The sequence below is a fragment of the Primulina huaijiensis genome, chromosome 7, assembly GCF_012295235.1.
Source record: "Primulina huaijiensis isolate GDHJ02 chromosome 7, ASM1229523v2, whole genome shotgun sequence".
In the NCBI taxonomy this organism is placed as follows: domain Eukaryota; kingdom Viridiplantae; phylum Streptophyta; class Magnoliopsida; order Lamiales; family Gesneriaceae; genus Primulina; species Primulina huaijiensis.
Genome location: NC_133312.1, coordinates 2,762,687 through 2,782,703, shown reverse-complemented (window position 1 = coordinate 2,782,703; position 20,017 = coordinate 2,762,687). Strand labels below are relative to the sequence as shown.

General features: G+C 34.5%; 4 protein-coding genes across 9 annotated transcripts; 2 read left to right on the top strand and 2 right to left on the bottom strand.

Annotated features, from left to right (window-relative positions):
• Positions 1-180: 180 nt before the first annotated feature.
• LOC140980787 (uncharacterized) lies at positions 181-978 on the bottom strand. The gene has a single exon (XM_073446825.1). The coding sequence runs from the start codon at positions 976-978 to the stop codon at positions 181-183; it is 798 nt and encodes a 265-aa protein (XP_073302926.1).
• A 1,040-nt stretch (positions 979-2,018) lies between these two features.
• LOC140980279 (uncharacterized) lies at positions 2,019-4,021 on the bottom strand. Its single transcript, XM_073446015.1, has 3 exons — positions 3,763-4,021; positions 2,751-2,851; positions 2,019-2,620 (listed from the first exon to the last, which is right to left on the bottom strand). Exons 1-3 carry the CDS (start codon positions 3,824-3,826, stop codon positions 2,336-2,338), a joined length of 450 nt encoding a protein of 149 aa, XP_073302116.1. The 5' UTR covers positions 3,827-4,021; the 3' UTR covers positions 2,019-2,335.
• A 3,394-nt stretch (positions 4,022-7,415) lies between these two features.
• LOC140981734 (DEK domain-containing chromatin-associated protein 1-like) lies at positions 7,416-15,259 on the top strand. Of its 6 annotated transcripts, none has more exons than XM_073448150.1 (12): positions 7,416-7,569; positions 8,113-8,838; positions 8,959-8,992; positions 10,711-10,799; positions 11,414-11,473; positions 11,570-11,677; positions 11,768-11,848; positions 11,947-12,024; positions 13,510-13,924; positions 14,064-14,176; positions 14,351-14,381; positions 14,456-14,723. In XM_073448150.1, exons 2-12 carry the CDS (start codon positions 8,161-8,163, stop codon positions 14,674-14,676), a joined length of 1,908 nt encoding a protein of 635 aa, XP_073304251.1. In that variant the 5' UTR covers positions 7,416-7,569; positions 8,113-8,160; the 3' UTR covers positions 14,677-14,723. The 6 variants fall into 6 exon arrangements, with proteins under 6 accessions (XP_073304251.1, XP_073304250.1, XP_073304255.1 ...); XM_073448149.1 differs by having other exon boundaries at positions 8,102-8,838; XM_073448154.1 differs by lacking the exon at positions 14,456-14,723 and adding an exon at positions 14,740-15,259 and having other exon boundaries at positions 7,417-7,569; positions 8,102-8,838; positions 10,720-10,799.
• Positions 15,260-17,213: 1,954 nt separating this feature from the next.
• Positions 17,214-17,952, top strand: LOC140980597 (nuclear transcription factor Y subunit B-3-like). Its single transcript, XM_073446520.1, has one exon. The coding sequence runs from the start codon at positions 17,319-17,321 to the stop codon at positions 17,841-17,843; it is 525 nt and encodes a 174-aa protein (XP_073302621.1). The 5' UTR covers positions 17,214-17,318; the 3' UTR covers positions 17,844-17,952.
• The last annotated feature ends 2,065 nt before the right edge of the window (positions 17,953-20,017 follow it).

The following is a 20,017-nucleotide window of genomic DNA, read 5'->3' as shown; positions in this document are numbered from 1 at the left end:
ATGAAAAAAAAATGATTATAAATCATACAATTAAGAAACAAATTTTTTCACATATTATGAAAAATTTCTTTAAATACAATCAAAGAAAATTGTCTTCGTTGGAATTTGAAGGAAGTCTTTGATCAGAATGAGTCAATAACAATTTTTGAATAATAATTTTATGACCCGCATTAGTTCCAATTAGAATATTTCCTTCCAAAACATAATTTCCAAGAATGTCAAAATCAACCTAGTTCCATTGCATAGTCCAAGTGAATGATCTATGTTCCGTAGCAATATAAGTATAACTAGAGTTCCTAGCTTAAAGTTTAACTCGTGGTTTGGTACTTCAAAACACCTGATCGAGTTTAAGAACTCAGGGGTATGCACATCATGTAATAAATCAATATTTTTATCTGAATGACACGTTGTGTCAGAACTTATATACAATCTTCCATCTGAATGGTTCATATAAATTATGTATTCATTTACTGACTGAACGACATCAAGAGTCGGGGCCAATATAGCTTTTTGCTGAAAATATGTTGCATCACTGACAATATTTCCAAAAAACAGATATGTGCTCTCGACAATTGTTGCAATAGAATCATTGTAATCTTTCAACAAAAGTTCGTCGGGAATATCAATTGCTGCATAACCATCATTTGCTTCTCCAATTTTTCCATCCCCTAAATTAGCAATCCAATTCAATTTTTTTTTCATTTCAGCATATTCTTGATCAGAACTCAAATTCCGCAATCTCATGTTATTCGTCAATCTCAAAACTTTGTAATGTCTCCAAAAGTACGGTGAATTAATAGTCGCAAGAACAATATCATGTCTACTACCTGTTGGAATAACATGCAATATTCGTCGAAAAGCACCGCCGAAAACGACTGTTTTTCCTCCAGAAGGCATATGAAGGCTTGAATGATTCACGAATCTCATTATCTCTTTCATACTTTTATCCAGAACTTCAAAACAAAACTTTTGCGTCATTGAAGCCTCATCCCATATGATAAGTTTATATTTTACTATAAGTTCTGCAAGAGAACTTCCTTGCTTGATATCGCATGTTGATTCCTCATTAGGATTAAATAGAATTAAAAAGCGAGAATGAGCAGTTCTTCCACCAGGGAACAGAAGAGATGTTATACCACTGGATGCCACGTTCAAAACAATTTATCCATTTGATATCCATATACAAAGAAAATATCTCCCATATTCAAATCAACAGCATTCATAATCGTATTATATACTTGGTGTTGTTGATCGTTCAAATTATTTACGAGATTATGATGGACTCCGAACAGAGCTCTCCTATCAAACCTCATCTCATCAAATAAGGCATCCCAAGAGACAAAAATTATACAACGAGTGCTTTTGACATAATTATACTATGCATTAACTATTTCAAATTATGAAAATCTCAAATTGCATGCATTGAGTGTCAAACATTTCTGATTATTGAGGGTCATAGACATATTTATTGAGAGTAATTTAATGTATATTTGAAAATCTTATGAGTATCTCTCTTTTAATTTTCTTGGGTCCTCTTATTTGAATTTTAAGAAGACGATTCAAGAGATACAATATACATATGGTTTTAGAAGAAAACTATTATGCATTAACTCTTTCAAATTAAGGTAATATCGAAATAACATGCATTTGAGATCAAACATTTATGATTACAAAATGATAATTTAATGTCAATTGAAAAACCTTATATATATATATATATATATTGATGTTGATAAAATTCATAAAATTAGATAAACCTTGATGCATATTGTTGCCATAAGTAGTTGTGTTTAGTAAGTTGATTTTGTGAGGGCGTGAGACGTGGCACTTACAATTAGATTGTAATTTTATTTTAGCATGTTAATTTTCAAGATAACAAAAATTTTGTCCAAGAAAATGAATGATGATTATATCGTTTCACTTTAAATAATCAGAAGTAATTTTTGCGGGATATTAAGTTTCCAAATATTATAAATCAGTCTGAAATGATTAGATAAATATTTATATCCAGCAGTTGATAACATATTAATTGATTATTCTTATTTATTTTATTCAATGGTTGACTAAATTTTACAAAAGATAAACTAGTATCATACATCATTAACTTATACATTTATATTGATTTATCGTCTTTGTATTGAACATCATTCACCACCCCATCAGTGAACCAAACGGTGGCTTAACAGTATAAATTTACTCGTTCTCACATTATAGGCAGCATTAATGTTCATATGCAAAATAACTGTTGGGGTATGAAAATGGTCGGAGAGATGACCTGAGCAAAGGAATGGATTAAAGATAAGCCGGCGGCTGTATTAAACTGGTAAATGACAACTTAATGGTGGCAGATCTTCTCAAACTCCGACTCGTGACAATGGGGATCAAGCCATTCAACCGGAGAAACCTCCTTCGATGAAATTATGGGAATTTTCTCACCACCAACAAGCTCCCTTAAATTATCCACCTTATTCTCGCGCCCGCTTCCAGTGCAACGTCTATCGGCCTCCTTGAGTTTCAGCTTAAACCTTTGCTTGCGGCCAGATGAATCGTAAACTTGTTCTTTTGATTGAGTTGGGGGCGTTCCATGGTCTCCAAGGTGTATATCCTCCTCTTTTCTCGTCTGTTAAAGCATTTCAAACATTATGTGTGATCCATTTCAACCATAAGAAACTAACAGTTTCCGAGTGTCTCAGGAACCCCAAAAAGAAAAGATAATTTATTCTAAGATTAACTAAAAGCTCCTGCATTACCTCAGCTACAGACAGTTTAGAGTTGTCAGCTTCAGGGGAATTGGTTTTATTTTCGTCCGCATCGTCGATTTCCAAGCTTGGTATCACAAATCCATCAGTGTCTTCAACAAAACATTAAAGAATCAAATACTCAGCATAGATTGTATCTAATATCATGGAACTTCGTATAGATTGACAGCCTGGATTGAACAATGCTTAGACAGAAAAACTTAAAGCTCAGCAGTGCTTGCATGGCATCATCAAACCTTATCACCTTTGAAATGCTTTAAGAATCAGATTCGAATTAATCCACGACACCTATTTACTATGGCATATAAATATAAAATCACAATGTACCATTCATTTGAAGCACTGGTTTTTTTGTCTACTCCCAGGAGGGTACTGGGAAGACATTCAACATGCTGGTACAAAACATATCTTTGCGGATCAACATAGGAGGGTACAAGCTTGTAGCAAGACCAGCTCAGTTGAGGATCCAGCAAAATGAAGCAACAGTTAAACCATCTTAATAGACTCAACTATCTTCTCAAACTTTGTCATCGTCAGCCATCAACATCCAAGTTTGCTCAACAAAACACCATAAAGTAACTATAAAATTTAAAGTAGCATATTTTTGTCTATTACAAATTCATTTTGTGTGTGTGTGTGATGTTGCGGGTTTCTATTTCATTATAATGCTATCGTTATTCAAAGCCTATAAATTTCAATCTCCTCCAAGTAATAGAGCATTCTTCATAAGCTGCAAATAAAGGTGAAAAAGGAAAAACAATTCATCGACCAAAAAAGAATAAACAAAAAAGCTGGTCATAGACTTCAATTGGGCACACTAAGCCCCGTGATTGAAATTCCACTCACAAAGTAACTGTTCCAATTTTCAATTCGCGGCTCAAAATCGATTATGCCAATGGTAAAATTTAACAAAGATTTCGAAATCAATTAAAATACACAGAGAGTCAGAAAGATAATAAGAACCGGCCTAGACAACAAAGACAAAAAAAAAAAGAGGGAATACCCCACTCATCTTCTTCAATGGAGGAACGAGGAATTTGCACCGGAGATAAGTCCATGAAATACATACGATAATGGAACTGAGCCCGCCACCGATATCTCCGCCTGATTTCACCACAAGTACAACCGCCGCGTTGATTTGCCGGCAACTAGAGAAAGCTCACAGCTTCAAACAGTACAGAATCGAATCGCTCCATTGTGGAGGTAGTAATAGTAATATCCGAAATATGGATTCTTTTTTCGCGAATCGATGGCACTCATTCTAGTTATTTACTAAAGTAGCCTTCAAAATTAAAACAAATCGAATTTATTTTAATTAACGGATAGAAACATGGGCGATCACGATATAGTTTGAACGACTTTTTTACTAAATTCAAATCGAATCGGGTTCGGTTTCAAATATTTATTTTTAGTTAAAACTTAATGCACGATTTCGATCGGTTTAAGTGACTTTGGGCGGTTTATTTTGATTTTTTAAACAAACAAGTGGAAACTAAGATAAAATGAATTCAAATTTCCAACATAAAATTAACCAATGTATGTGAATACTAATTGTGACACGTTAATTTTCATTAAAAAGATAATTTATCAGAAAAGCATATATATATATATATATATATACACGAAAATGATACACTGCTCGTGAGCGACAGCCCATGTGTGGCTGTACACCTGGAATTTTTTATTTTTTTTTCTATTTTTTAACTTTCTGTGTGGACATTAATATACTATATCCCAGCACAGAAAAAGCAATTCCCAAAACAAACTCATCGCGAAGATTATTTTTTGTGGCCGATTCACCAACCCTGTTCGGGTTACTCCACGGGACATCCGAGGCCAACACCGGACGTGAGAGCGCCACCATTTGCCGACGCCAGAAAAGGGGAACCCAGGAAAATCGTGCGGTGTCACAACATTCAATGGTATTCTGCATTTTTTCAATTTTTTTTTCAAACTTTATACAATTATTGTTTTAAAATGAGTTTGTTAGTTTGCAATTGATGTTCGGATGGCAACAATTTGAATGTAATTCTGTGATTTGTGTTGTTTTGTGTACAATTGGGATGGACTTGCTGAGCCACCGTGTAAAGCGATATTTCGACGAGTTGGGGAATATAAAGCGAGCAATTAAATTAATTATGGGCTTCTAGTGCCTGACTATAGACCTATACAATTGCTCATCCTTCACAATCTTTAAAATTTTCGTCTCAGAAGTCACATTACGGAGCTAATAATTTGTAGACATTTGTGCCAGCATCCTTTGCATTCAGTTAGCTTGCCATAACGTACTCTTATGATACACAGAGAATGAAGATTGACTTAAAACCTCCATTTTTTCAGTGGAATGGTGGAGAACCATGAAAAACCCAACTAGTCTTTATTGTCATTGGCTACTTTGGTTATTAGATCTCCTGAGAAGTTTAAGTTGTGGCAGAGATCTCATGTTATGGAATCTGTTAATTCTTGGTCAAGAATTGAAATAATATAATTTTTGGTTTAGTTTATTTGTATTCACATTCTCTGTTTTTGAAACAATTTGCGTTACAATGTAGGGCAAAACATACATTGTATTTGTTGGGCGTACATCTGGCATTTATGACACGTGGGCAGAAACAAGCTCTAATGTTATCGGGTATAAGGATGTTGTCCACCAATAATTCAGAACCAGAGAGGAGGCCGAGAAAGCTTACAATGCCGCATCGGTGAAACAATCTACGTCGACGTCCTCCCAAAATACAATAAACGAAAGTTCAAGTGCAGGTTCAAGTTCAAGAGGCGAAGTATCCCAGACCGAAAAATTAGATGAAATATTGAAGTGCTTGGAGGTGATACAAGAAAATTTGAAAGCACTAAAACTGAATAAAGATGATTAGATAAATAATTGTAATTTATTGACAGTAGTTGCAACCGTTGTATTTGTTTTGGTGAAGATAATAGTTGACAGATGATTGTATTGCAATTCAAAAACTTTATTGTGCAGTTTATAATATTTGATAAATGTTAGTTGTATTGTTATTCAAATAGTTAATATGAGTTATTCAATTTTAGTCACAACCACATGGGCTGTCGGTCACGAATAATAATAATATCATATGAAGCATTGCAATTTATTTTAGCAGTGTTTGAGAGATTAAAGTTGAATTTTTACTTAGTTCAGTTGCATATATAACGATCAAGTAAAAATCAGTTATATTTAATTACCCATATAGACAAACGGGCTAGTTGCTCGGGCCGATCCAACTTTTCAGTGGGTTGATAAATTTATTTAACCCTATCCGCTTATTTTCAGCGACGAGGCGGACATACCTAGTAAACCTAATCAATTTTGTGTGTAATTTGGACGGACCGGCAAGCCATTTTAGTGCGACGGTTTGATTCGACGACTCTAACCTATTAACACCTCTAGTGATGGATAAATCATTTTACAAGTTAAGTGATTCAATTCAATTGATATTAATATTATATATAAGGCAGTATAGATCGATTAAACGAGCATAACCCATTTTGACATATCTAATGTTGGATAAATCATATGAAAGTTCAGTCTTTTACTGCAATTAATATTAATATTATATATAATAGAAAACAATATTTATTAATTTTATTAATTTGTTTATATGAATATTCTTACGAAACTGGTGACATGTACATTATTCTCATGTATGCAATAAATACTATGTTTTTTTTGGAATCGAATCTTTTTCGTTAGTTCAAAATTATAGCTGTTAGTAAATATACAATTTTATTTTTGTATACTCATGCCAGTGTAGTGTGCACCTACTTATGTGCTAAGGAGCAAGACTGTTAGGACCATTAGTCTGAAGAGGTACATGTCTATCTGCTGGTGATGTCTTATATATCATATAAATCAGTCTTATTTTTTCCTTATCACCGGTTCTGTCCTCGATAGAGACAATATTACATGTTAAAAATTGATGTTATTTTTTTATGGTTCATCTGAACAATTAGATCAACCAACGCAATGTCATTAATTTGACGCATGAGAACTTCTAATAAGATCACACATCTCACTATTATTCTCACATACGCACGTTTAATCCAACATTTTATACAAAATTTGGAAGAATTTCGAATATAGAACAAAAAATTTATAATTTGGTCAATAGTTTCAGTTTACAAGAAGTTGATATAACTAAAATTTTACAAACTGGTAAAGAATTCGGGAAAAAGTTAAAATTATACTATTTTAAGTGATCAAAAATTGAACTTTAATATATATACATTTTTATATATTTTAGAATGAATAACATAATTTTGTATGGTTAGAATAAATAATTATCATTTATAATATATTATAAAATTTGAACGTTTTAATGTGTGATATGTCTTTTTGGTTGCTTAAATCAATACCATATATTTCTTTTCCCAATAGTTATTTTTTATTCCAAGATGCCATCTCTTTATTATATAGTATGATAATATATTTCATACGCTCTTACAATTCAATAATTTTTTTACTAATTTTAACCTTTTATAATTATTTTAAAAATATGTTACTAAATTTAGTGAAACGTTGATAAATTGTAATCCTGGCCGTCTATCGAGTACGTGAGATCACAGGAGATCTGAGTCGTCAAATTAAATCTATTTTATATAATTAACTGACTTGAGCATCCGACGTGGCATAAAACTGAATATAAAATCCGGATTTGAAATCCGGAATAAATGCCTGGCTCCAAATGTGAACCCCACCGCGCTTACGTTGATACGAGAAAAACGAAACAGACAGGAATTACGGAGAGATGATAAGCGAGCTTCCAATGTTTTGAAAGCGAGCTTCGAATTCTCTGTGAGTTTTGCCTTTCCATGTTAGCTTCTCTCTCTTTTTTTCTTCATTGTACAAATTTTATTGCGTTTCCTCGCTGTTCCTTTCTGAATTTGACTTAAACTAGGGCAGTTTTAGTTAGGGTTTGTGCTCAAGTCGAGGAATTTGATTTTTTGTTGCTGTTTGATTCATTTTTACTGTAGGTGATCTGATTTCCTCTTTTTTGGGCGAATTTTTGGGTTTTTTCTTGGCATGCAAACTAGTCGTGTGTACTGTGTTGGAATGATTTTTTATTTAGTTATGTCTACTGTGTTTGCGGGATGCACATTTTTAGACGATTTATGGTTCAATTGTGCATATGATATTTTTCCCTATTTATATGTTTCAGCTAATTATCTGAATTTTTGCTTACTGTACGTGTTTTGAGTTACAGTGTTAAATACTGATAATGACGTTCATCCTCTTTCTTTTGTTGGGTTTTTCTTTTGTTCGTTCATAATTTGGTTGCTATGGTAGTTCCTCAGAATATTGTTTATGAATTTTGGTGCGGATTTAGTTTTTGTTCAGCAAAAAAGAGGTTTTTCGAGAGGTCATAGACTTTTTCTATAACCTGTCATGGGAGATAAAGATGTTGAGTCAGTGGCAAATGGGAACGTTGAGATGGAGGAAAAGACAGAGCCTGTGATGGAGAAGACAGAGGAGTGTAATGATGGAGTAACAGAAATGGTAGAAGAAAACAAGGTTGCCGAGGAAGTCGAGAATAACGATATTGACAAAGAAAAGGTGAATGCTAGCAAGGAAACCGAAGAGAAGGCAAAAAGTAAACATGTAGTGAAAGAAGGGGGAAAAGATGAAAGAATGGAAGAGACCAAAGAAGAAGAAGAAAAGCAGCAAGTTGCAGAAGAAAATGTGGACATGGAGATTGAGGAAATGAATCACGGCCCTGGTGAGAAAAATGAGGCTGATGATAAGGTTGAGGACAAGGTGGATGGAGTGGGAGAAGAGGAAAAGCTGAAAGAATCTAAAGAGGAGAGGGGCCGAAAGAATCGTCTGAGAACAAAGAGTGGTGATGACAAAAATGAAAGAAGTGTGAAACAGGAAACAAAAGACAAGGATTCATACACCCAGAGGGAGAAAAAAACTAAAGAAACTAAAACCTCGACGGATAAAAAAGAGGAGCAGAAAACCCCCGTGGCTCTCACAATTGACCGGCCCGTTCGTGAAAGGAAATCAGTTGAGAGACTTGTGGCCATTATTGAGCAGGACGCTGCGAAGGAGTTCAAAGTTGAAAAGGTGTATCCATTTAGTTTGCACTCTGTTGTTTGCATCCTCTCTGTAAAATTCATTTCTTTATAGTATGAAATTCAATGATAATGAAGATTCACTCTTTGATACCTTGGTGTTTGTTTGCAGGGACGTGGAACTGCGCTGAAAGACATCCCAAATGGTATTCATTTTACTAATTTTGTTGCTTGTGCTAAATGTATGTATGTACTTCAACTATGATTCCATGCCTAAAGATTTTCGGTGTGGGTTGTGATGTTCCTAAGCTGTTATGTTTTGCACTTTCTTTTTATTCTTCTCGTTTGATTTTCATGGTGAGCAAAGCTAATAATTGCAGCATCATATTAATGCTTGTGTTAAGACATTAGGATGGTTGCGGGCCTCAATGTTTAGTGTGTGCTCAACAAAGCTGGATCACTTAAAAATTTGTGATCTTTTGTTATTGTAGCTTAATTTTTCTTTGTATAAGGTAGTTATGTGAGTCTCATGAGTCTCTTTTTACCTTGTCAGATGTGTTGCATATGTATGTTTAACTAACCTTTTACATTTTCCATTGCATAAGTTCGCATAACAATGTTGGGGTTTAATGGGTTGCATGTAGACAGTCTTTAGTTTTATGAGCATTTCCACTTGTTGTAAAGTCTTACTTCCTTTTTTGCATGTGAATTTTAGCTTCTCTTCTATTTTGGTCGGCAAGCTACAAATTTATTAGTTTAATGCTGCAGGAAAAAGTCTTCGTCTCGTGTTAAAGTTTTAGACTTGCGTCTGTCTGCTGATTCATGTTTCACCATCTGTTCTTGATATTTTTTGGATAATGCTTTACCTTGGAATCTATTGCCCCCACCCCCATTACTCACCCAAAACTACCCAAAATTACTTTGACTGCTCGGCAAATTAAAGCCTCTGGAAGGGCCTTGTCATTTCTCAACAAAAAAGGGCTTGTTCCTTCCAAAGAGTACAGTTCATTCAATGATTTTTAGTGTTTGAAGGCTAAATTTGAAGATTTTGGACCTAATAATTATGGGTTTTAGAATGCTTCCCGATGAATAGTGAATCTCATATTCCCGTATCTGAAATTTCTTGTCTTGAGTTTTACCTAGCATTGCAAGGATTTGCATTTATTTGCTTGTTTTCTCCTTTATAGGTTTTAGAATGCTTTTGAAAAAAAAAAATCATGGATTTGGACTATTCCAACCAAATATGACGTGGTCTGCGTCTCATATCTACTCTCCATGACCAGATGAGATGATAAGCCTTTTGCTTGTATAATTCGAATCACATAACAAAATGTGTGCATCGAAAGATTTTTTTCTGTGAATTTGAGATCCTAGGTTTCCATTTATGATTTTCAGGCAATGTAAAATTTTTAACAAAAAAGATGGTTTTGAATTTGGAATTCCCATGTTATCATATGCATTTCATGAATTCCTATTTCATATCCATGAAAGTAGCCCTGGTGAGATTTGGCATTTCTCCGAAGTGCTCGTTTGAGAGTTGGTCACTAGTGACAGAAATCATGACTTCTTATGATATTCCATCTCCCTATTCGACAGATTGTCTGTGCGCACACGCACAAGCATGCATGCTGCATGGTCCTGCGTGTAAAATCGAGTTTCTATTCGACGAATAAAAAAAATGTGTGCGTGCTAGGTATCTTTTATGTCTTTTTGATCTTGCTGTTGGGCGTTAAAGTTTTAGATCTTACTCTTATTGCGGCAACGCAAATTCTTGTTCCTTGAAATATAGGTATTGAAAATTTGGTTAGAATTGTGATTTTCACTAAAATTAACTTGACCGATGTTTGTCTTGTTTTTAATATTGTCCTAAACTGCGGTCTTATAAATTGATTTGATGTTGTTTATGAAGTATAAACTGTATTAGTTGTTACAGTGGCTTACAAGTTGTCTAGGAAGAAGAGTGATGATACCTTCAAATTGCTGCATACAATTCTTTTTGGAAGGAGAGGAAAGGTGATGCTTCTGTCCTAAGAATTTTGGTTGAGCTTCATATCAGATTGTTTTAAAAGTGTTACTTCACATGATAATATCACATGGCTTATATTTGATTCCACATTCATGTAGTCGACATTCTCTTTCCGTTGTGTAATGGCCCATTGGACTTGTACCGCAGAATTTGAATGCGTGCTTTTTTTTTTCCCAGTAGCTCTTTAAATTCTGTGGAAGTATAATTACTGACTGATTCTATTATCAATAATGCATTCTGAACTTCTCGGTGCACGAAGCATAAGACCTAAAAGAGGAGGTCACGAAAAGCTTTATTCCACTTTTCATGTCATGAATCCCCAAGCTAACATGGAATGATCTGTCGTGGATGATAATGTTTTTTAGTCACTGGAATCAATTTTTAACTCTTGTGAGACATCTTTCTTTAAACATATTTTGGTTTTTTTGGGTAAGTTGGCGCTGAAATTTATATAAGTCCTGCAAATTGTCATGAAATTATCAGTGAATATTATACTCTTAGTGCATCCATCTGGTTATCTTTCATATGTCAATCTGTTGTCAGCTATTTCTTCTTTCTTTTGTTGGTAAGTTGAGATATCTTTTTTCATTATGACCTCTAGGCAGCTCAAGTGAAGAACAACATATCAAGATTCTCTGGGTTCGCTTGGCATGATGATGAGGTGAAGTAGAACTTGGAATAAGTTACCGATCAATTGGATACTATGATTTGGCTCTACAGAAAACCTTTTCAACATATTAAGTTAACAATGTCTCAGGAAAAGCAAACTCTAAAACTTAAAGATAAACTTGACAAGATTTTCAAAGATAAACTAGCTGAGTTTTGTGATGTCCTTGATATACCAATATCGGCTACAATAAGGAAGGTATGTTATTTCTAATGAAAAGTTCATGATCATCTTCGTCTTTGTTTTGTTTCAAGAATTAACGTTTGAATTCTATTATTTTACATTCAGGAAGATATCATCTCGAAGTTGATAGAGTTTTTGGTGGCACCTCATGCAACCACCACTGAGTTGCTTGCTGAAAAAGAACTGGTTTCACCCCAAGTTCATTTTTTAGTTTGACGGCATTATTAAATTCTCGTGTCGTTCGACTTATAGAATTTTTTTTGTGTATTGTGTATGCTGATCAGTCAAGTAAGGGGAAAAAAAGAAAGAGAGAGAACAAATCAGCATCTAGGAGTATCACTCCTTCAGAAGGCTTGGCTAAGGTACATCGTTCTAAATGCATGAAATTTCTATAGTAAGTTGTTGTGGCTACTTTCTTATTTGTTTTCTTGATGCATATCAGCCCTATTTTCATATGTGAGCATGGAGTCGGTTTTTATTTTCCGCCTTCAAGTTAGAAACATGAATTATTTTGGGCTTGGGGTTGGCTTGATCAGAAATTCGAATTCAAGATCAATTCATTTGGTTTGAACTTAATTATCAAACTCCATAAGTAAGTCCTCGAATTTGAGCTCGTTGTCATGGGCTGACAGTTTCGACACGCAAGACACAATGATTTTGGCAAAGGAAGCTGTCAAAGAGGCTTTGTGGCATCCATAACCTTCTCGAGGGCTCTAACACTCTCTTGAAGGCAAGTGATTGTTCTGGAGAAGTTAAGAAGGACCTTGAAGGATCTAGGTTCATGCGGAATGACCTAAAACAATGTGGACATGATCGATCATTCTAGGCTCGTGAGGAATGACCTAAAATGTTGTTGAAGAGGTTGGGTCTAGAAGCTTTCGGGGCTATCTAGCAAAATGTGGAGAATTCAACGACCGTCTAGACTATTCCATAACACTCTTGTATTGTGTAACATGTAAATGCGTAGGAAGTTCTAGTATATTCTATTATAGAGTAGTGTGGAGTGTTCTAGATGCTAGAATGATCTAGATAGACTAGGGAACTTGTATATATATAGGTGTAGGATCTCATTTGTAAGGAACCGATTCAAGAATTCAATCAATTCATTATTAGCTAAACTAAGAATTGCATTTTCTCTCTATTATTTCTCCATGCTACTTGTGCTTATTTATGCACTTAACCACCAAGATCACTTTTTAATGCTGCTTTGCTAGTATTTGTGGGGGCAGAGTCGAGGGGGAAAGGCCACACGTGTACTTATAAGGGCTAAGTCTGTGACATCGTGCTCGTCCATGTTTTGCATATTTGTAGGACATTGATTAGGATATTAAAGCTCATGATCGGCCACAAGAAGCTATAGAGCAAAATAATCCAGGTCAAATTTGGGTTAAAAAAATATTCGAACAAGTTCGATTTCAGTTAGAGTTTGACAATTCAAATTCAAATTGAATTTTATTCGAGCCGACTTGAAAAGCTCTTGCGAACCTAAATTCGTATAAACCCTAGATTAGCGCAACATACGATGATTTGGATTGGCAGACGATGATTTGGATTGGCAGACGATGTTAAGTTTCTTTTGTGTTTTCTAATGTGTCGTGGTGTTGCATGTAACTATCATAAAGAATTTGAAGTTCAAGCCTAAATCCCTTGGTTCTTACTGAGAGAAAGAATATACAATCTGATAAAATATATGTGCATACGGCTTTGTGCTTTTACTCTTCAATTGGAAGTTCCTCTATGAAAATAGATTGAAGAAACAAGATCACATCAAGCGATATAGCAATTGACTCTTATGGATGTGAATAAGTTCTTGGTGTAACTACAAGATTCATCTTTCTCATATACAGAGTCAGAAGAAAACCAAGGGTACACCAAAAAAGGATAGCGTACCTAAACCCGAAGATGAATCAGAAAAAGATGAGGAAACACATGATGAGGATGATAAAAGTAATGGTGAGAAATCTGAACCTGCTGAACGTGAACAGAAGGCAAATGAATCTGATAAAGACAAAAGAAGAAAGAAACAGGGATCAGCAAAGTCCTCTGGAAAGAAGGGAACTGTCGAAAAAGCCAAAACCAAGAACGTAACAATCTCTAAAGAGGACAGCCTTCCACCAAAGAAAGAACCTCCAAAATCACCACCAAGTCGCCCAAAAAACAAGAAGGATACGAGTACGAAGAGGTCTTCTGCTAAGAAGAAAGATGAATCGATCAAGGAGAACACATCCAGTCCTAAGAAAACTTCATCTAGTGTTAGCCCTGGTGAGTATCGGCAATTCCAAGTTGATAAATTGTTTGTTGTTAAAAAGTCGTGAATGTGTTGTTTTGTTTTCTGTCGATTCCCTACTACTACTACTGAAAATCATTCTTTTGACTTTTGTTTTGTTGATGTGGGATTAAGGGAAGAAAATACTAAAAGTGAAAGACAATCTCAGGGAGGAGAAATTAAAGCCAAGTGACAACGAACTTAGGAATGCGGTTTGTGAAATCCTCAAAGAGGTTGACTTCAATACAGTAAGTATTATAAGTTCTTGTAATCAATGTGTTTTAGCTTCTCTCTTGACTTCAGGTCTAAGTTGTGAGAAGTGACATCAACCCGTTTTCTTGCAGTTTTACATTATTTAGGAGATTACTTGTCCTTCTCATTCTCCTGTTAACGTACCCAACTTATTTTATTTAATTTTACAGGCTACCTTCACCGACATTCTGAAGCTGCTTGGTAAGCTCCCATGTGCCCTTTAAAATCTCGGAGGACTTAGAACTGACCTGCCCCATTTTCCTCTCCTTTCCAAGTTTTGTTCCCCTACCTGGTTCCAAACCAACAGGGATTGGCGTTGCATAATTCAGGAAACTCAAATTCTCTACTATGTACTGGGGAAAGTGCAGGCTCCTTGTCATGGGTCCTAATTTTACTGCTTTATTTCTGCTCTAGCAAAGACGTACTTAATGCTTTTGCCAGACTATTTGACTGCTGTAGAAAGAGGAACAGATATTTGATTTCTTGTTTTCCATGATGTTTGAAATTCAATTACAACCTGTTTTTTTTTACTTATACTGATAAATTATCCTCTTTTCAGACAAGAGATTCAATAAAGATCTGATGGGTAGAAAACCATCGATAAAGCTCATGATTCAGGATGAGCTTACCAAAATTGCTGATGCTGAAGAGGGTGATGATGAAAAGGATGAAGATGGTGTTGTCAAGGATGGGAGCAACCCTTCTAGCCAACGTGTTATGGCCTGACAACTCAGCAGAAACTGGTTGTACACTATACCCTAACTCGCCTCGTTCTTTTCCTCTTAATTTACGTGGACAGTGCTACTTTCTTCGAGTCGAAACATCTGTAGTTTTACTGTTAGTGTGATTAGCTGGCACCCTTGTTCACTAGGGATGCATAGAATTAGTTGCAGGTGCACGCTGAGAAAAGTCAGTAGATTCTCTCTGATATCTTGAGCGACGAATATGAGACTACTGCGATCCCAAACTGTTGTAAGATAACATAGTTGATTGTAGGATCTAGATTTTAATCTTTGCTGTGTGTTTCGATTATTTATGTCAAGCAAATGTTTTAATTATATGATAATTTAGTTTTTCATGATGTCTCTTCCTTTGGTTGAACATATTTGCGAAGTCTCCCCTTGAATTTGTCGTGGGCGAATCCGAATTCTCTCTTGTTTTGAGAGCTTTTTGGAGGAAGAAAGTGTTGTGTTAGAAGGAATATAATTGGCACTAAAGAACAGATTTTTTGTACAAAGCAGATTTCGGTACAAAAATTTGTTATTGTATAAATAATATGATTGATACGAGTTTGATGGGACTAAATATAATTTTCATATTGAATAAGTAGAAACATTTTCTTTAATTTATAAAATTTAACAAATATTTTTCATGCAATTTTGGTTGGTAAAGTTTTACAATATATGATTGCAAACCGATGAATATGTTCCGGAATACATGAATAATGTACATATAATGTTTTCTATTAATATTTTTCAAATTTATTTTGGTTGGTAATAACTCACTTAGATTTTATTTGAAATGTAGTTTAATTAACGGAGAGATATAAAGCCAAAAAATTACTAGCTCTATCTTAAATTGAGCGATATGTATATTTTTAAATAGGGTAAAATGAATTTTTTATTTAATTTTTAATGTTATTATATTCTAATTAAGTTAAATAGTTTTTAATAATTTAATAACATTTTGCACGAGCTGGTATACTCTCGAAAACGTATGGATTTTGACTCGATCGGGTATTAATTTTCAAGATCGAGATTCGAGTAAAACGTAGTATGAAAAGGTAGATTTAAATTTTATTTTAAATTTAAATAAATAGTATATATATAATTAAAATATCGAGCTCATTAAGATTCAAGCATCTCGAACTCGAAGTTCGTCTAATCTAATTTTCTTCCAGCCGCTCCCAAACTATTTAGCATGACTCGTTTGCATTTAAAGTGATGGTAGGGTGCAAGTCTTCGTCGACTGTGTCATCTCATTTTATCTCAATGGTCATCAACATCACAGGTGAACACCGATGTTAAAAGAACCACCATCCAGGATTCCATGGAGGAGCTCCTCGATCAATGGACTGCCTTCAATGGAGAATACACTGTTAAATCATCTAATGACACAGACAGATAGTAATGTTCAGCAATTTGGTGTTTTTGCATGTGATTCCTTTGGTTAAATCACCAAAATTTATTGAATTATTAATGATAATTGAAATAATAAAAGAGGAAAAGGTACAAGATTCCTTCCCAACCTTTTTCTTGAACGTAGGAAGTCAAAAGTTGTTATGTACTTCAATTCTCTTAACTGAAAAAGCTTCACATATTAGTTCGAGTTATCGCAGCAGTGCCGTAGCCCAAAACTGATTGTACGAATCAAAGTAATATTTGCTAATTCTGTGGTCATATTATTGCAACAACCTCTATTCATGTAATAAAACTAATCATATTCACAATCTTTTTAGACAAATAAAATATAATAATAAATTCCGAAAATGAGAACAACAATCATTTTTCAGCTAGAAAACTCTGAAAAATACGCCATAATTAAGTAATAAATAATTTTGAAGAAATTTCAGGCTATAATACACTTGTTTTGTGAAGAAAAAAATATATAATGGAACGAAATTTTAAATATAAAAAATTGAATAAGAAACTCACACGAAATTATATATCTATCCCCCCAATGGCCAATTACCACACATTACTACCACCAATTATTAAATAAAGTTTTTTTTTAAAAAAAATTATTATAAAAGTTAAAAAGGAAAGCATTTGATTGGCAATGCGAATAAATGTGATTAGCCATTATATTTATGGTCAGAAAAAGACGTAGAGGACGGGGTCCACGAAACAAATTCGACCAATCATAAGTACCCACGTGGCGGATGCGGAATCAACGGCAGAGATCTCCTCACCCCAACAACCAATCGGACAATGGAGAAGGCGCCCGCGTGTCACCGAAAGTTATCGACATACAACAGTCCACAAAAATCCACGTAATCACCTGCGATCATCCATTATAAACCCTCTCTCCGTTCCAATCCCGCGAATCTCTTTGCTCCGCCGGAGCTATTCTCAGCCGGTTCTCGTTCTGCTAGCCGTCTGCTTATATAATTTGTTTTAATTATTCTGAGAGAGAAAAATGGCGGATTCCGATAGCGAATCATGGGGAAACAGGGACGGAAACTCACAGAACGAAGGCTCTCAGAGGGAACTGGACAAGTTTCTTCCGATCGCTAACGTCAGCAGGATCATGAAGAAAGCGCTGCCAGCGAACGCCAAGATATCGAAAGACGCGAAGGAGACGGTGCAGGAATGCGTCTCCGAGTTCATAAGCTTCATCACCGGCGAGGCGTCCGACAAGTGTCAGCGGGAGAAGAGGAAGACGGTCAACGGCGACGATTTGCTCTGGGCGATGTCCACTCTAGGGTTCGAGGACTACGTGGAACCGCTGAAGATTTACTTGCAGAGGTTTAGGGATACAGAGGGGGAGAAGACCGCGCTAGCAGGAAGAGAGCCCGGTGGCCCGGTGAGCGGTTACGAAGGTGCATATGGTGTGATGGGCGGGCATCAGATTCAGGGACCTGTATATGGGTACGGTCCGGATGGTGGGTCTGGTTACCATGTCGGACCCGGGTCGTCCACCCCTGGTGGGAGGTCAAGGTAGTAGCGTAATCGTTCTCATGTATTAATATTCCAGTGTGATTTTCTAACCCAAAACATTTCCTTGTACTGTATTGGAGACATTGCTACTTATGTTCTTTCTTGTCTGATATATTCATATTCCCAAAATGCAATTTTTTATTATTACAATTTAGGTTTTTTTTTTTTGTATAAAAAAAATAAAATCATTATTTTAAGAATTCTACAAAAATCATTCAATTAGAATGTGATATTTAGGTATTGTGTTCGGTATTCAGTTTTTATTAAAAGATTAAAATCAGTAATTTAATACATAAATTTCACCATTAATGGCATGAAACATGAAGTTCAGCCATTTCAGATGCTGGGTGTTCTACAATATGTCCTAATTTTAAAATTGTTTTTTTACACACATATATCTAGAAACATTTTATGTTTTAAAAATACATATTTTAAGCTAAGTGATAATTATGTTTATTCGTATGCTCAAAAAATACGTCCCAAAATTTAAGTGTCATTATGGGACCCTATTAATTTTTTTTATTAGTTTATTGTGTCATGAGTTCAATGAGATAGATTAATCATGTCGATATTGTGAGGTCCGTGGTCAAAGAGGGCGGGGTTGATCGTCGGTGCCATGAGATTGCACGGACAATAAACGGTTCCTAGCAGAATTCTAGACCGAGGAAACATGAATGAACTGATCTTACACCGGAAGGAGAGAGATTTCGAAACTGTTCAGGTATGAGACTGTACAGTTGATGAGGGTTTAAAAGATTTGATATGTACTACTCATATCAAGAAGGTGCATCTTCTTTTCGGTAGCTCATCACATAAGAACTTCAAAGTTAAGCGTGCTTGATTTGGGGCAATTTTGAGATGAGTGATCCCTGAGAAGTTCTTACGGTTCGTGTGAGTGAGGACATAAGCACGCTGGAAAGACTCGTCTTGGTATAGTGAAGACAGCCGTCGAATATGAGACGTTACAAATTTTTATAGTAAGTGATATTTTTGTTACATGAAATGATATATTTTTTTTTATAAATGATCTAAATAAAAAGTTTATATTACAAATTAACTCATAAAATAATCGATTTATATATAAATTGTACTTTTCAAGAGTTCCCTTGATTTTATGCTGGAGTGCCGCTTAAACCACGTGAACTGTCCAATTCCCGGACAAAGCCTCATCAATCTTCCTTTTCGTATACCCCAATGGCTTATACATTTTAATTTATATAAAACTAAATCCCTCATTCTTCGATTTAACTGCAATCCAGATAGTATCACCATAGATGCCCATTTTAGTCATATTTGACTCGATTTATCTCTATCTTTTTGTTGAAAAATATTATTTAAATATGTATATTTCAATCTCATTTGTGAAGAAAATCACAATTGAGTTGAGAGAAAAATATTATAAAGTGAGTAGTGTGATAATTTTGAGAGTTTGAGATTTTTACTTTTTACTGTAAATTTTTACTTTTTCACAACACGTTATCAGCACGAAACTCTAAAAGTCCTCCATATTTTTCCAAGCTCCAAAACAGAAAAAAAAGGTAACAAAAGTAATAATATTTATTTTATTGTTTATTTATTTTTTGTTTATATATTTACTAAATAATATAATGTTATTATAAATAATAAAAATAAATTTTTCGAAAAACTTGTTATAAATCCTGGGATGATGTTAAGACGACATCCCACACTCCCGGTAAGGGATACGACAAGTATAAAAGTCTATAAGATTTTTAAACAAAATATCTTATGACACCTCATTATAATATTGTGATATCATATACATAATTATTTAAAACATTACTAATATTATATACACCATATTATTACCATAAAATTATACAAATACATACATATATTTTCTTGTACACCAACGGTCATAAACGGTAACAAAACGGCTAGTTTTTGCCCTATAAATATGATCTCACAAACACATTCAATCACTCCAACTTTCTCTTCTTCTCTAAAATTATTCTTCATCAAATTTTTGAAGAAAAAAGAAGATGATTTTCACAAAGTTATTTTTAATTATTTTGGTTATAATACTCACGAATCTTGTACTTATCGGAGAATATCCTCCTCATGTGTTTTCTTTATTTTTACGAATGCTTGTATTTGTTGTTTATCCATTACTTTGTATTGCAATATTCATTAACTAATAAAATGCATCATAATTTTTTT